Source organism: Bufo gargarizans, chromosome 2, assembly GCF_014858855.1.
Source record: "Bufo gargarizans isolate SCDJY-AF-19 chromosome 2, ASM1485885v1, whole genome shotgun sequence".
Taxonomy (NCBI): domain Eukaryota; kingdom Metazoa; phylum Chordata; class Amphibia; order Anura; family Bufonidae; genus Bufo; species Bufo gargarizans.
This window is the reverse complement of record NC_058081.1, coordinates 315,182,302-315,199,890: the sequence shown is the minus strand read 5'-3', so window position 1 is coordinate 315,199,890 and position 17,589 is coordinate 315,182,302. Positions and strand designations below refer to the sequence as shown.

The 17,589-nt window shown below is 41.5% G+C and overlaps 2 protein-coding genes across 6 annotated transcripts in view; one reads left to right on the top strand and one right to left on the bottom strand.

Annotated features, from left to right (window-relative positions):
• The window catches only part of CEP290 (centrosomal protein 290), a 173,127-nt gene extending 168,771 nt beyond the window's left edge, over positions 1-4,356 (top strand). Inside the window, exons 50-53 of the mRNA XM_044280491.1 lie at positions 268-341; positions 1,012-1,085; positions 2,277-2,380; positions 3,069-4,356. Coding sequence (XP_044136426.1) covers positions 268-341; positions 1,012-1,085; positions 2,277-2,380; positions 3,069-3,245 — 429 coding nt within the window. The 3' untranslated portion in view covers positions 3,246-4,356. The remainder of the gene's footprint in view (positions 1-267; positions 342-1,011; positions 1,086-2,276; positions 2,381-3,068) is intronic.
• The window catches only part of C2H12orf29 (chromosome 2 C12orf29 homolog), a 29,129-nt gene continuing 15,511 nt past the window's right edge, over positions 3,972-17,589 (bottom strand). For all 5 annotated transcript variants that reach the window (XM_044280494.1, XM_044280497.1, XM_044280496.1 and 2 more), the window contains 4 exons: positions 9,148-9,264; positions 7,706-7,903; positions 6,957-7,126; positions 3,972-5,849 (listed from right to left, as the gene is read on the bottom strand). In XM_044280494.1, coding sequence (XP_044136429.1) covers positions 5,664-5,849; positions 6,957-7,126; positions 7,706-7,903; positions 9,148-9,264 — 671 coding nt within the window. In that variant the 3' untranslated portion in view covers positions 3,972-5,663. The remainder of the gene's footprint in view (positions 5,850-6,956; positions 7,127-7,705; positions 7,904-9,147; positions 9,265-17,589) is intronic.

Genomic DNA, 17,589 nt, shown 5'->3' with positions numbered 1-17,589 from the left:
ATTATGTTCAAGGATTCTACATATCTAAGCATGCAGTATCTACTGAACTCTGAAGTTACCTTTGTGTCTTTGGTGTTCCTTGATGAAGGTCCAAGCATCTGCATGTACTATGTACTTAAGACTTAATGCACATATGGTAGGTCATCCATACAGCCACACTGTAGATTCTCTTTTCAATTAAGGAATACTTTTGAAAACTGTTTAGCTTCCCTTTTATGCTAAGTTTTGATATTATAAACGTTTTTTTTTTTCTTTTCTTTTACTAAGATCGACCTCCTGAAGCATTTTCCTGAAGATGCCAAGACCGACCAAGGCCTTTCCAGAGAATTTCAGATACTCAGGTATTGATACAAGAAAACATGGTAGTTTTGGAATGTTCAGTTGTGTGAAAATCACTTTCTATAAGGCCTCATTCACACGACCTTTGTGTGGTCCGCATCCGCGGCTCGGATGCGGACACATTCACTTCAATAGGGCCGCAAAAGATGCGGACAGTACTGTGTGCTGTCCGCATCCGTTGCTCCGTTCCCCGCCCCAAAAATATAGCATGTCCTATTCTTGTCCGTTTTGCGGACAACAACAGGCATTTCTACAATGGGCCGCCCATTCCGCAAGTTGTGGAAGGCACACGGGCGGCTTCCGTTTTTTTTGCGGACTACAAAAAAAAAAACTGCACGGTCGTGTGCATGAGGCCTAATTGCTAATCATTTCACTGAACAGTTCTACTTCTATGTGGAAAGAATTTCTAGGCCGTCCGCTGTAGCCATCATCCTACTGTGTGGTAGCTGCCAAACTGCTGCTAGAAGCTCTATTTTGTGTGTTTAATATAATTCTAACCCCTTAAGATGTTTGTAAATGGTTCTTTTCATGAGTGCAGTTCTGTCTGTGAAAAAGCATTCCCTTTCTACCCACTAGATAATGGTCACTACTCTGTTTTACGCTCATTATTGATTTACTTTCATATGGCTCCATCCTTGTGAACAATATCAATCAATAAGTTGTGTGTTTCAGGTTGACCAATAACCGCTTGGAAAATGAGAAGATGGAGCTGGTTCACCAGCTAGAAGCGTATAAACAACAATTTGGTATGTATACTTAGTACTATGACCCATTAGAAGGCCTCTTTCACACGAGCGTGACGGATTAGGTTCGGATGTGTTCAGTGAAACTCGCACCTTTTTGCAAGCAAGTTCAGTCAGTTTTGTCTGCAATTGCGTTCACGTCACACATTTCACCCGCGCGGAAAACTCTCTCGTGTGAAAGGGGCCTAATAGTTTTTTGTCCATATATCATCTGAGGGATATAATAAAAACATCTTTAAATCTTAAAAATGTGGACTTATTTACGTGGTCCAGGCACATCAGGACTCCCTAACCAAAAAGGGGAGAATGCAAAGAGATGTTTTTAATGGTTGCTGGAATATAAAATATGCTTTTTGTTGTTTTTTTTTTTCTTTAATTTAGTAACATAGTACATAAGGCTGAAAAAAGACATTTGTCCATCCAGTTCGGCCTGTCATCCTGCAAGTTGATCCAGAGGAAGGCAAAAAAAAAACCTGTAAGGGAGAAGCCAATTTTCCTCACTTTAGGGGAATAAAAAATTCCTCCCCGACTCCCTGGATCAACGACCCCTCTCTAGAAGCTATAGCCTGTAATATTATTACGCTCCAGAAATACATCCAGGCCCCTCTTGAATTCTTTTATTGTACTTACCATCACCACCTCCTCAGGCAGAGAGTTCTATAGTCTCACTGCTCTTACAGTAAAGAATCCTCTTCTATGTTTGTGTACAAACCTTCTTTCCTCCAGACGCAGAGGATGTCCCCTCGTCACAGTCACAGTCCTGGGGTAAATAGATGATGGGATAGATCTCTGTACTGACCCCTGATATATTTATACATATTAATTAGATCTCCCCTCAGTCGTCTTTTTTCTAAAGTGAATAACCCTAATTTTGATAATCTTTCAGGGTACTGTAGTTGCCCCATTCCAGTTATTACTTTAGTTGCCCTCCTCTGGACCCTCTCCAGCTCTGCTATGTCTGCCTTGTTTACAGGAGCCCAGAACTGTACACAGTACTCCATGTGTGGTCTGACTAGCGATTTGTAAAGTGGTAGGACTATGTTCTCATCACGGGCATCTATGCCCCTTTTGATGCAACCCATTATCTTATTGGCCTTGGCAGCAGCTGTTGCAGAAATAGAATTTCTCTATACCAGCATTACAATCAGGAATTGATGTCACCTATTTTATATTAAATATGTCACCTATATTTAGGGTCTGATGAAGTTCTTGACAGTAAATACAACAAGTTGGTGGAAGAAGTAGTGGATCTTCAAACACACATTAAAACTTCTGACTTGGAGAAACTACACTTACAGGTAATTCTCTTGTAAAGTTTTCCATAGGTTTGACGTAGTCTTCATTGCCCAAATGCTGCAGCCAAATGTTAGCTGTAAGGGCCCATTCACATGACCATATGGCCTTGCTGCCAATATTGCGGACCGCAGTACAGGGACACTGGCACTGAATGGGTCCACGATCAAGAAAATACGGCAAAAGATGGGAAATGTCCTATCTTTTGCGGAGCAGAGGCGCTCCCATGGGCTGTTGGGTCGGTGCTTCCGCACCGCGAAAGATAGGACGTGTGTCTTCTTTTGTGGATCGCAGACCTATTCGAGTCAGTGGGTCTGCACTGCGATAAGAGATTCACATGGTGGACAGTCACATGGGCACCGTGACCATACGGTTGTGTGAATGAGCCCTAAATCAATAACTGCACATTTTTCTTTACTTGCGTTGAATCTTTTGGGTTCATAGGGGGAGATTAATAGTCTTCTTTGCGCCAGAAAATTTGTTTTAAAAAGACAGGTTTATGCTGCCCTCACCACGTTTCAGAAAGGGTGTGTAGCCAGTCACCGCAACTAATTTATCTTCAATTACGCCAGTTTTCTGGCACAAAGGAAGAGATTTGTAGTTCTTCCACTGCAGTTTTTGACCGACTAACACCAAGGTATATATATATATATATATATATATATATATATATTTTTTTTTTTTTATTCACAGGAAGAGATCAAAAAGCTAAAGAAGGAGCTTGAAAACTTTGATCCTACATTTTTTGAAGAGATTGAAGATCTTAAGTACAACTACAATGAAGAAGTTAAAAAGAATATACTCCTTGAAGAAAAGCTAAAAGCCTTATCTCAGCAGTTTGGTGTCCATGTGGATATTCCCATGCATTGAATTAGTTTAACGTACCTATAAACCTAAGGAACAGTGGTTTATTAAAGGGGTATTTTCCTGTCTCAACCATTCATGGCAAAGATCAGAATACTCATCAAATGCAACAGCCTTTCCATAATTCCCATAGCCGTGAATAGTAGCTACGAAAATACAGTTTCCTATGGGAGTTCCTGCTCAGCTGCTTCCGTATCGCTGGCTGCCGGTGTTCCAATCCCAGCCAAGAATGACTAAGATGTGAATACCACTTTAAAGAGAGAGTTCTGAGCAATGCCTCAAACAAGCAGCACAATGTGCATCTAGCATGTGGCACATCTGGATCCCCACATTACTGTATGAACTGGACACATCACAGGCATCCTATGCCAGAGAGAAAGCAGTATGGCAGTCACTCCACAGAATGTTCTTAAAATCCCAGTTTTCAATCTTATAGAAGACCGCAGCATCCTGGAGTGTTTTTATTACACTTTGCCAAAAAAACTATCAAGCTTCATGAAAAAAATAAATCAGACTTGAAGTGTCAGTATATATACCACAGTACCATTCAGTAGGTCCATATCTTTTCAATTAAAGTGAGCTCTAACTGTGTACAAAGTAGGTTTGTAGTCTTAGGCCTCATGCCTAAACACTGATGGCGTCTGTGTGCGTTCCGCAATTTGCGGAACAGCACAGACAGCCATTGATAAAACGGACAAGAATAAGACAGGTTATATATTTTTTGCGGACCACAGAACGGAGCAATGTATGCGGACAGCTCACGGAGTGCTGTCCGCATCTTTTGCGGCCCCAATGAAGTAAATGGGCCCGCATCCAAGCCGGACCAAAACAGCCGTGTGCATGAGGCCTTAGTGAAAGGAATATGCACCATGACATTGTTATTACTGAGTAATAGAGAAGGAATAATTGCACTTAATTTTTTTTATGAAAGGTAAAACCTAAAGTTTGCTCTGCCAAATTACATACGGAGACTGACATTTTTATATTTGATTAAGGATTTAGTTTATTACACCTGTAAATACAGAATGTACACATTTGTTTCTTTTCAGATATACAGTTGTATGTTTTCTAGTTGTGATTTCTTATTTGTATATTTAAATAAACTTGTCACATTTTACCTTTGTGCGGAAGCCGACTGATTTCTCGTCAGATTTAAGGACATTAAAGAGGATGTTTCAACCCTAAAGACTACCTTAGTAAATACTTGCATAGCATACAGTAATTCTGGATTATCTGCACTTTGCCATTCCTCCTGAACATACTGTGACAAGTAGAGATTACCATTCCTATTGTCATCAACAGCATGTGCCCCTGTACAATGTGATGCTGACCACGTCCGACTAGGCTTGCACAAGGTTTCAAAGTATCAGTACTTTTTCAATACTCTCATATTCTATTTGGTTCGATACTGACACAGTCAGTAATGTTATACTACAGTGTTTCCCAACCAGTGTGCCTCCAGCTGTTGCAAAACTACAACTCCCAGCATGCCCGCACAGCCAAAGGCTGTCAAGGCATACTGGGAGTTGTAGTTTTGCAACAGCTGGAGGCACACTGGTTGGGAAACACTGTTATACTAAGCTGTGTGCCTTATTACACAGCCTAGTAGCAGTTCTGATTAGAGAAAACGGCACGCGTACAACTTAACAAAGGCCTTGTTCTCATCCACTGCCGCACCTCTGCGGCAGTGGAGCAAGGAAAAGTGCAGCTGCCAAGAAGGCTTTGGGGGGGTGGGATTGAGTGCTGGGAGGATGGAGCTGTCTTGTGTCTGCAGCGCTTCTCTTTTCACGTGCTGCCTCAAGGCCTGAGAGTCATGGTGCCATAGAGTGAAGAAGAGGACCAGCCTGCGATCACTAACGAGTGTCGGCTGCTGTGGGTGTGTCATTGATCTTCACTATGGTGTCGTGGCCACACACATGTGGCAGTGGAGTCGTGACAAAGTGCAGGGGGCGAGAGTCCGGGTAGAGCGCAGTGATCGAAGAGGCTGCAGGGGTGGTATCCATTTGGAATTCTGGTATTCTGACAACCCTATGTCAGACCATGGAGGGATACATCCTATTGACAAGGTTAACAGTAACACCTAGTTATTAATTTATACGTCTCCAGGTGGAATAACAGAGGAACGGTTCAATGCAAAATTATTACAGCTCACAAGTTCTCCTTAAAATGTTATTGCTACTGGAAAAACCTCAAAGAAGTGCAAGTAATGTGTTCTCGGCTCCCAGGAAGTCACCAGTCTTCTTGCTGTAATGAAAACATACATCAGACGTGTGTAATGTTTGCAAATAAGGCGGCTTTGCAGACGTCTGTTCCGTTGACCAGGCAGAGGGTGCCACATGCTGAAAATGTAGAACTTCCACAATATTCCCCATCAGGCTTGATGAGCTGTCAGCACTACATTTTACTCTTCATGAAGTGCTGTTCTCAGTCTAACATAATGTCTTTTAATCTGTCATAACACAGAGTGTCTTTTTTTGAAAGCTGACCTAGTAACGTGCTTGAATCTGCTTCGCAGTCATATTTGCATAAATCCAATCTAATAGAAACTGGCTTGGAATTTAGGTGTGTGTCGTTGAGGGGCCAGTGTAATCCAAGATGATGGCGGTGAAGCTAGAAAAACAATGTGTAATTCTATTAGTAACTGGTGGAATGGAAACAATTATAAAAGTTATTGTCTAGCACAGATGAGCAGCATCTCCGTCTGAAAACCTCTTAAAGGGATGCCAAACCTAGCAATGATAGAAGAGCTTGCCCATAATATATCAAAAGCATGCAGAAAATCCAGTAGATCAATGAAATCTTGCGTAGAACAAAATTAATTTCCTCCCAATCCCTTCCATTTTCGGATGGCAGAGGGGCAGGGTTCTTGTCAACTACGGAAGACAGCAGTATGGGAGGGCTGCTGATGCGGCCAGTTGCCTTACAGAAGGAGGGGGAGGAAAATGTCTGTCCTCCAGGGACACACACATTTACTTCGTGTTACTTTTACTTCCTGTCGTTTACGTAAACAAAGGTGTGTTCTTCCCTTGAAATTGTGAGACTCCAATCTGTTCCTACATTAAAGGGGTTGTGATTCAACATGAAAAGTGCGTTGGTTGTCCGAATGTAAATTAAAAGGGGTTCTACGCTTTTCCTATATTGATGACCTTTCCTCACAACAGGTCATAAATATCAGATCAACTGCCGGCACCCACACCGATCAGCTGTATGTAGAGAACACAGCGTTCGTAATTACATTTGCAGCTAAAATCTCTGTCCTGCCCAGATAATTTGAAAGAGTGTATCAATGTAGGTGAGGAATTTATTTTTTTGCCTCTGGCTGTAGATAAAATGTTCCCATTTACTGACAGCATACAGAGATCTCTATACTAGTATTTTAGAAAGTTACAGTATATACATTTTCATTTTATGAGGACAATTCCTGACCAAATTCCCAATTAGGGCAAATGACCATAATAGCAGTTGAGATTCTCTCGCCTGGGGCCAACCTCTATTTAAGACCGGAAAGGAATGAGCGTCTGTATGCTCTGGCAGACCTGATACATCCTATGCATGACATGGTCAGTTGAGTTAGAGAAGCCTGAGCTTCGGCAATCAGCTGATCGTTGGGTCAGCTTCGGTTTAAAGAGGGCGATATCTTAAGATAATCCCTCTACATAAATAACAAATCTCCTTGAAACCAGTGTCCCTTAATTTAAAGCACCTCCCTCCATTTACCTTGAATAAAGATCCATCTTTGCAATGCCATACAATGCCTTCTACTTTGCCCTCCTGACAATGTTTGAACCAAGACATTAGACTGTTATGATCCAGAGCTTCTAGATCCTTTATGAGGAAAGTGCCATGAGGGACAAGGAGGTGAATTGGATTCTTCTTATTACCAATGCCTGAAAAACAAAGGTATTGGATTACAGTACCTTGTAGTGCATAGCTTTACTTGGCTTAGGGGGTTGCATCATCTCAGACATTGAGGGCATATGGCTAGGTTATGTCCCCATTGTCTGACAGGTGCGGGTCCCTATCTTTAGAACGGAGCCTGCAAAGTTAAGGAGGGCGCCCCACGCATGCGCATCCGCCCTTCATTCACTTCTATGGGACTGCCGAAAATAGCTGAGCGCGGGCTCAGCTATTTCAGTCTGCCCCATAAAAGTGGATGGAAAGATGACCACACTTTCGCAATGTCCTCTCCATTCGTTTCAATGGGACTTCTGAAAATAGCCGATCACAATGCGATCCCATAGGAATGAATAGAGGGTGTGGTACGCACTCCTTCACTTTTGCGGGCTCTGCTCTAAAGATAGGTGCAGGTCCTACCTCTAGTACCCGCACCCATCAGACACTGGGGGCTATATTCTGAAAACTATAGCAGAAAACATGACTTTACCGCATGGTGAGAATAAGCACTTATATCTGATGTACATAATTGAGGTCTTACAAACAGATTAGCTACTTCCCAATGTACTTACCGTATGGGTTTCCATTAATATTGGTCCCAATGAGCTCCAATGTTTGCTCAAGAAGATCTGACATATGCACAAGGCAAATTTCCAAAGATCCAGGATCTTCTGTCTTCGGTTGTAATACTATGGCTACTCCTAATGCATAATTTACAGCACTTGAATGCCAGCAATACTGCTTATTGCCATTTTCCACAGGCACCCAACCTGACAGGGTAAAAAAAAAAAGCTTTAGAAAAAAAAAAGGGGGTTCTGAGGACATGCAGTACACATTCTTCCCCCAATCCCCCCCCCCCCCTTAATATATAAAGGACAAGGTTAAATGGGTTTTAAAACCAGCACCTGGATCTAAATACTTTTGTATTTGCATGTAATTATAAATTTAGCATAGCCACTGAGTTATTCAATAAAATGTATCCGTCTAGCTCCACCTGCCTCTTTAACCTGCTCACTGAGAAGGCCGCACATGCTCAGTTTCATCCTTAAACTGCTTTGTGAGCTGTGATAGGTAGAGCTGAGACACGCCCCCTGAGCTGCTGCAGCAGAAAAGACACTCCCCTTGAGCTGTCAGCTTGATATAAATCTAGCAGAGCAATGAATGGGGAGATCTCTGGATCCATGTGAGGTACAGGGCTGGATTGTCATGTACTATATGTGCGTCATTTTTTACATTAATCATGGAATAACCCCTTTAAATGCCAAGTGGACTACAACTGTAAACTGGGGTGATGCTGTGTAATATGGTATATTTCTTTGCTAGTCATGACATATTACAGGACTTCTTCTTCTTCTAAACATAATTATGTTGACTTCCTGCGATTCACGTTTATAAGGAAATACTGTAGAAATATGGCAATAGGTGCTCTATATTAAGTAGGGACGCATCAAAAGAAATGACTGAATTGATGTCTAAGGGACCAAAATAGGATGATCTTATCAACCACATCTAGATCACAAACCAGAACTTTCTTTTTTTTTTACAGTCATTTTAAACATCAGCATTAGAGATGAGTGAATTTCCCCTTATGAAATTTGTTCACACTTCGTTTGGTGGTAAAAGGCGAATGGCGTTATGGATTCCGTTACCACAGACTATAACAGAATCTTATGACTGAATGCATAACAGAATGCCTTTAGAGGCATTCAGTTATTCATTCAATCAAAATGGATCCGTCCCGTTTTCATTATGCAAGAGAGGACTCCCCTGCATAACGGAAACAGGACGGATCCGTTTTGCAGCCCATAGATTTCTATTATGATGGAATGAATAACAGAATGCCTCATAGGATTGTGTTATGGTCCGTGGTAACGGAATCCATAACGCAATTCACCTTTTACCACCAAACGAAGTGTGAACAAATTTCAAAATATGAAATTCGCTCATCTCTAATCAGCATTATAAGATTTTTCATCAAGCAGTCCACCCGCAGTATGAGATTTTCTGTAGGTACCTGGTATATGGCCATTTTCATCCGGGTACAGTTTACCATTACAACGGGTCACACCTTTTGCTGGAGTCCAAAAATCGGGCACAACTTTGAAATCCTCGTCAACATTCCAAACAAAGTCTAAAATAAAAAGCAAAAAAATCCATATTACTTGTGTGACCTCTCCCTGAATAAGACACTGAAAACGCGGGTTGGAGGGTGCGGTGTGGGGACACAGGCGGAAATGTGCAAACGGACAATCCAGGTCAGAAATAGTTATGCAATTCATTTATGCGAATTACGGGTGGTGGTTGTGGCAGGGTGTCAAATTGTTTTACTTTGTTTTTCAAAAAATGAGGGGGGTCAAAGGGTGGTTTTGGTTAGCATTTTACAATATTATTTCCAAGAAATGGCAATTACATTGTTTTGCTTGGTAAATAGCTACTTAAATTTTGGGATATTTGGACGTTTTATGTAAAATTTGCAGCAAACTGTCTTCTTTCAAAAAGTGCCTTCTCATTATTTCTGTCTGTACTTCTGCTCTAAAGTTAAGAATATACTTATTATACTATAAAATATAAAATAAAAATAAAAATGTATGCCATTCGTAAAAACTAGCAATACTCATTTTCAGCAGAGTGTCTTTTTAATAATTTTTACTAATGTCATACTTTATAAATATAGTATCATACAAATAGTAAAATTATCTTGTCCAGAGTGGAGAGAATGTCAGAAATTACCCTTTGCAAGAGTGGCTGCTGGGTATTTGCAAAATGCCACTTTTCAAGCACTTTTGGATAAACAGTTGTTTTGTGGTGCCAATTTTAAATTTGAGTCACAGTCCTGAAGAAAAGGCCAAAAACATATCACTTGGCAGAGGCAAACTGGAAGTGAAAGAGGCTTTTATACTGTAGCAACGTTAGACAAGCTCTTTGACATCCTCAATTGCAAGATTAAGCTATGTTCAGAATTTGAGGGTCCATGTCCAGGTGGTGCTGACTGTAAACATGAAGTGCGCAAGAAGAATTTCTGAATATAAGCAGAAAAGGAAGGAAGAGTTAACATTACAACCAAATGAAGTCCTTTCTCCGAAGAAGATGAGGAGCCAACTGATGTTGAAGATGAATACTCTAAATAACCTTTGCAGATACCATGTGATGATTCTGATGTACCTTATAATAGATTACAATTGCACAATGTTGCATTGCAAAGTATTAGGTATGGTATCTGTCTGTTATACAGCTGCCATTACAACAGCTGCATTTTTGGATGCTGGATTAATTACTGAAGGAGACAGGAGACTTGTGGTTGATCACAAAGTAAAAAGGGCTCAAGAAAAAGTCATGAAATCACTTGATGAATAATTTGAAGCTCGATGCCGGATAGGCAAGATTGAATGTATCTTCTTTGATGGACGCCAAGATTCCACTAAAGTTCTGTTACTCAAGTTATCAGTTTCCAAGTAACTGCTCGGAGGACCAAGAAGAAAGGAAGATGACTGAATGAAGGAATGAAGATGATACACCAGGAGACCCATCTGTTCAGCCTAGGAAAACAACTGCAGTAAATCCAAATGCAACTTCACCTTTTGGAACTGATAGACTGGTCAGAAAAAGTATATGAACCTCCACTTACTTGTAAACTCAAAATATCCGAAATACAAAAGTTTGTTCAAGAGCCAATGCAAGTTTCAAAGTGGCCATGTCGTGGACAGTCCATAGAGAGGTATGTGAAACAAGTAACAGAGGCTTCTGGCAAAGTGTATACTCATGAGAAATGAGAATGAATCGTAGCAAGATTTGATGAATATTGTTGGTTGAAGCTTTTTACATTTTTTTACAATGTGTTTTCAGTGTTTGATAATAGAGACAGAATATACCGTATTTATCGGCGTATAACACGCACGGGCGTATAACACGCACCTTCATTTTAGAGGGAAATTTCAGGAAAAATAAATAAATTTCAAATAAAGCCTCTGATCTGCCCCCTCTGGTAACGCAAACCCCCCCCCCCCTCCCTCCCCAGTATTAATCATTGGTGGCAGTGGCCACAGGGTCCCCCTCCTCCCCCCCATCATTGGTGGCAGTGTCAGTTCCTATCGGAGCCCCAGCAGTGTAATGCTGGGGCTCCGATCGCTTACCATGGCAGCCAGGAGTCACGCTACTGAAGCCCTGGCTGCCATGGTATGTTAGTGAGCAGAGAGCAGCGCATTATACTCACGTGCGCTGTGGCCGCCGGTCGCTCCTTCTCATAGGTCTGTGCGGCGCATTGCTAATGCTGTAAGCATTAGCAATCCGCCGCACAGACAGAAGAAGGAGCGACCGGCGGCCACAGCGCACGTGAGTATAATGCGCTGCTCTCTGCTCACTAACATACCATGGCAGCCAGGGCTTCAGTAGCGTGACTCCTGGCTGCCATGGTAAGCGATCGGAGCCCCAGCATTACACTGCTGGGACTCCGATCGGAACTGTGGGATATGGCCGGCACATTCATTGGTGCGCAGTGGCCACAGTCCCTCCCCTCCTCCTCCTACTCTGTCCTCGTTGGTCTTCAGCGGCAGCCGCTCACAGTGGGGAGGGAGGGACTCCCTCCTCCTCCCTCCGCTGTGCCGGCCGGCTCAGTCCTGCCTCTCTGGCCTCCGGAGGACACGTTTCAGCCCTAATCGGCGTATAACACGCATACATCATTTGCCCCCTATTTTCAGGGGGAAAAAGTGCGTGTTATACGCCGATAAATACGGTAAATAAAATTGTTTTACTTCATTAAACAACTTTTTGAGCAAATTTTTTGTGGAGATTATATTAATTTATTCCTTTTTTGGAAATTTCAATATACATTATAACCAAGCACAAATTTACCAAGCTAAATCTTTATCAATAACGGAAAACCTTTTAAATTAGGATATTACACATCAAAAGGCAAATTTTTGGACCTCCTCATTTACATAAATCCCAAATTTTATCTCCTCTAAGTTGACACGCCCTATGAATGTGGCAAGGTGTCCATTGTATTTTGCTAGATTATTTTTAAGGACTCATCATCCATGACTTCTTGCTGTGTCCCCCCCCCCCCCTCCTCTTTTTTGTACTATGGAGTTATTTGTTTTACACCATTTTAGGTTGCAGATTTTGTCACTCATGCCACTCTTTTCCGAAGTTTTGTGAAAAGGGGGCAGGCGTTGGCGGCGAAAAGGAAGGTTCAGCTGGCCAGCCTCATTCATGTTTATGGCGTAGAATTTGGACTTACCGGTAACGTTACTTTCACACTGGCGTTTCTGGGTCCGCTTGCAAGATCTGTTTCCGGGATCTCACAAGTGGCCCAAAATGGATCAGTTCAGCCCCAATGCATTCTGAATGGATAAGGATCTGTTCAGAATGCATCAGTTTAGCTCCGTTGCGCCTCTATTCCGCTATAGAGGCGGACACCAAAACACTGCTTGTAGCGTTTTGGTGTCCGCCTGACGATGCGGAGCCAAACGGATCCGTCCTCACTTACAATTTAAGTCAATGGGGACGGATCCGTTTTCACTGACACAATATGGTGCAATTGAAAATGATCCATTCCCCATTGATGTTTTGACTTAGACTTTTTTTTTTTAAGAATAATGCAAATGGATCCGTTCTGAATGGATACAAGCATTAGCATTATCAGTGCGGATCCGTCTGTGCAGATACTAGACGGATCCGCACCGTGATTTTGAATGGGCAGTCTTTAGATGTTTGGCGTTCAGAACAGTATGAAAACGTTCTTTCATATTCTTCAGATCTGTACAAAAAGAAGGTAGAACTATTTCCTGATTACGATGAAAAGATAAGACTACTTTTGGCATAAAGGCCAATTTTATCATTACTCTGTCATCAAGAATCCTCATAAATTGTTCTCTTGAAGAGAAAGCCTGTATCTCTCCCCTATTTCTCCTTGCCAATGTTATGGTCACTAGAAATACTGTTTTGAAAGAGAGCATTTTTATTTCACAGTTTTCTAAAGGTTAAAAAGGAGGATTACATAGGTGCTCCAATACTAGTGACAAGTCCCAAAGAGGGACTCGCTTTCTTACCCGAGGCCGGATTCTGGAGATGGCACGAGAAAATGTTTTTATCCAATTGTGCTCTTCTAGGGGGAAGTCAAGAAACCAACTCAAAGCCAAATCTGAACTTTTATAGTAGTGGGCCTTAGACCCATGTCAAAACCCTCCTGCAGAAATTCTACAATGTCCTGAATAGAAGGGGAAACTGACTCTTTGTGAAGAGAAACAAACTGGGAACGTAATTTCTTCCAAATCTTACCGTAAATGGCAGAAGTAACCTTCTTGTGACTTTGTAGCATGGTTGTTATAACTCTTTCTGACAGGCCCTTGGCTCTTAGTATCTGCTCTTCAGAATCCAATGCTGCCAGCTTCAACCTGTGCACTTGTGGATGTCAAAGAGGCCCCTGAGACAATAGGTCTTCTTCTGGGGGAAGAAAAAAGCGTTCCTCCAATGCCAAGTTCTTTAGAATTGAAAAACAGCTTTGTTTCGGCCAATATGGAGCTATTAGGACCAGAGTGATTCGTTTTGACCTCAGCGTTTTCAGGATTGGCCCAATTAAAGGAAAAAGCGGGAAAGCATAGGTCAGATCCATGTCCCAACCCTCAGACAAAGCATCTACTGCCAATGGTCTGTCCCACGGATTTAGTGAGAAGAAAAAGGGAAGACTTGTATTTTTTCTTGTGGCAAAGAGGTCCAATTGAGGATCCCCAATTTTTTGCAGAGTAGATGAAATACCTCTTTTTTGAGACACCACTCCCCTGGACGTATGGAATGTCTGCTTAAGAAATCTGCGGTCAAATTTTTCTCTCCTTTCAGGTGGATTGCTGAGACTGACAGCTGAAGATCCGGTCTGATAAATGTTGACGGGGCAGATATCTTGACCCCCTCTTGATGTTTCAGGAATGATACTGTTGCAATGTTGTCTGAGAGAACTCATACATGTAGGCCCCTTCAGAAGATTTTCCGCCTTTAGGAAAGTTTCCAAGACTGCTCTCAACTCCCTGAAGTTTGAGGACCTGTGAGAGAGATTGTGACCCCAGGGACCCTGAAAGTATAAGTTCTGCACCTGGGCTCCCCAGCCCGACTTGCTGGCATCCGTTGTTACTAAAATCTGAGGTTCTAAAGTCCATGGAATTCCCAGTGATAAGTTCTCTGGATCTATCCACCATGAAAGACTCTGTTTTACCGACTTTCAAATGCGGATCTTCTGCTCCAAAGAATTTAGATCTCGGTTTCAACAAGTGAGAACTGTTTTCTGCAAAGGTCTTGAATGGAATTGACTTTAGGGGACTGTAGCGATGCAAGACGTCATTAACCCCAGAATTTTCATGGCCGTTCTTATAGACCAGACTTCTTTCCTTTGGAATAAGGAAATCTCCTGGCGCATCTTTGCCTGTTTATCGGCAGGAATGAACGTTGCTTTTCAGAGTCCAATAAGGGTGCCTAAGAAAATCTTCCTCGTTTCTGGAATAAGGTTCTATTTTTCTAGGTTTAGGATCCATCCCAAGCGGGAGAGACTCGTCAAGGTGAATTCCAGCTATCTCATTATAATGGTGGCAGATGGAGCTGTCAATAGGAAGTTGTCCAGATAAGGTATAATTATTATACCCTATTCTTTCCTCAACCAGGACACAAATTCTGCTACTATTTTTTAAAAGATTCTTGGTGCTAAGGATAGGCCGAAGGGTAGACACTGGAACTAGAAATGTTGAATGGATGAATCCTTCTGAACCACAAATCTCAGATATTTTTGATGCTCTGGAAATATTGGGACATGATAATAAGCATCTTTAAAGTCCACTGTGCACATAACCGCTCCTGGAAAAAAATCTACTGAATCAAGGATTTTATTAATTCCATTTTGAATTTTCGATATTTTCCCACTGATTTAGTATTTTTAGGTTTAGAATGGATCGCTATGCCTCATTAGGCTTTTTTTTACAAAAAAAAGAAACAAAAAAAAAAAAACTCTCGAGTAATGTCCCAGACCGATTTCTTCTGGAGGTAATGGCTTGTAGAAGCAATAGTTTTTCCAAACCTGACATTATTGCAGAATTCTGTTTTGGTTGAGCGAAATGTGTCACAACAAATTTCCTTGGGGGAGGATATAACAATTCTATTCTGTATCCTTCCTCTATTGTTTTTAAAATCCAAGTATTGTGAGTAATTTTTTCCCACTGTGGAAGGAATGTTTTCAGTCTTCCTCCCACTGGAAGAATGTCATTGTTTTTGTTGTGTAGTATTGGGATTAAGAAGAAACAGTCTAGCCTTACCTCCTGTTGGGTAACTCCACCTTCCCGATTTACCTTTGCCTCTGTAGGACTGAGACGTATATCGGGGTCCTGGCTTCCGAAAGGACTGGGACTTTTTATTTTTGTCCTCTGGAAACCCTTTCTTTTTGTCTATAGCCTTTTCCAGAAAAGAATCTAGAACAGGGCCAAAACATAAGTACCAGAAAATGGGACAGTATCCAATTCACTGTTCAATTATGACATCCCCCACATAGTGTTTTTGGATCTCAACCTGAGGGGGGACTCTGCCGCAGCCTCCATCTACTCAAGCACATACAGAAAACCAACGTCAGGTAACACATTATTACACGCAAGATCGTGTCATCCTACCCATACAGTTTGAAATATTCCCAAAGGGGAACTCCTTAGAGCCAGGAGAAACTGCAGTCAACAAAAAAAAATTATGAAATGGAGGCCCAAGATATTATCAACAGATTGTCAAGTAGAGCCTACTCTAAACAAATGATGACAAAACATAGCAAAGAAGTTCTTGGCATGAGCAGAGATAAACTGATAAATATGGATGCCAAAAAAAAATCTAAATGAACTGTGATACAAACTATACAAAAAAGAATGTCTTTGTTACACAGTTCAGCAGTGAATACACACAGATTTGCAACATTATTAAAAAAACATTTCCCAGTATTAGCATGTGATAAAAACTGGAGCGAGGTGGCTTCAACTGGTGTTAAATGTGCAGCACGTAAAGCCCCTACGATTGCAAATACGGTCAGCCCAAGCCCGTTTCACAAAAACAAAGGAACGCCGAACACATGGTTATCTACCAAAGGCAATTACAAGTGTGGGCATTCTGTGTGTATTTGTTGCAGATACATGAAAATATCCAGATCTTTTGAATCCTGTGTCACTGGTCAAAGCTTTGTGATTAAATCATTTCTGAATTGCAACACAACGTATTCCATCTATTTGATTACATGCACTAAATGCTTGCTGCAATAAGTGGGATGTACGACAAATGCTATAAAAACCCGGATAAGAAAGCATATTTCTGATATACCGCACCATGAAATCCGCAGTTTCTGCGGCCAGCCTTCATTTTGCAGTAGTTCATGGTGGTGATACCTCAGATATGCTTGTGAAAGGGTCAATAAACCAGCAAGAGGAGGCGACCGTAAAAGGAAACTTCTAAATAGAGAATCCTTTTGTATTTTCAGACTAGAAAGTCGCCAACCCCTAGGATTAAACAAAATATTAGATTTGATTCTACAATACTGAATATTGGATTCCCCGTTTTTCTATAGTATTCAAGAGGCTATTTTAAGTTTAAGTTTGTTTTATTGTTATGTATTTTTGTAGGAGGGAGTGGCCGCATGACCCCTTGATTGGTCCAGGTGCGGTTTCCTCCTCCTATAAGTGTCTGTTTAATGGTCATGAGTAAGGGCTGTAATTGTTTTGTTGCCTGAAACACATAGACCAACATTATCTGTACCTGGATGTTTTTAAACTTTGATACTGAATAAAGTGCAATTGGAACTTCTCAAAGAAAGGCTGGACAACTCCTTTTCATTCATTCCTATTTTGCTCCTAGTCCGGGTGAGGGAGCGGTCCGTGTCCTCATGGTTGAAGTTTCCAGACAGGTGAGAGCTGCCCCAACTACTTTTGAATAGACAGAAAATGGGATAGTACAAAGCTTATTTTTTTATGGAATGTCCCCAGACCAAGTTTTATGCCACAACGCAAGTCTGGAGGCATTTGAAAGGGAACTGCCTCTGGCAGCGAATCTAATAGATTCCGCCGAAGCATCAGAGACAAACGCAGTTGCCATTTTCAAGAGTGGAATGGACTCCAGAATTTCTTCTCTAGAGGAGGTTTTCATCTTTAGATGGTTCTCTAGTTGGGAGAGCCATAACGATCGAGACACTGAAGTAGCGGCAATATTTGTATTGATCAATGCAGAAGATACCTCCCAGTATTCTTTTAAAAGACCATCTATTTTTCTATCCATAGCGTCCCCAATTTGCGAGGAATCTTCAAAGGGCAAGGAGGTTTTTTTTAATTACTTTTGCAATGGGTATATCAATTTCTGGGGTATCCACCCACAATTTTGTATCTTCTGCATTAAAGGATAAACTCACGAGATATGTAAAGCCTCCTTTCGGCTTCTTCCTATTCCTCCACTATGAGCA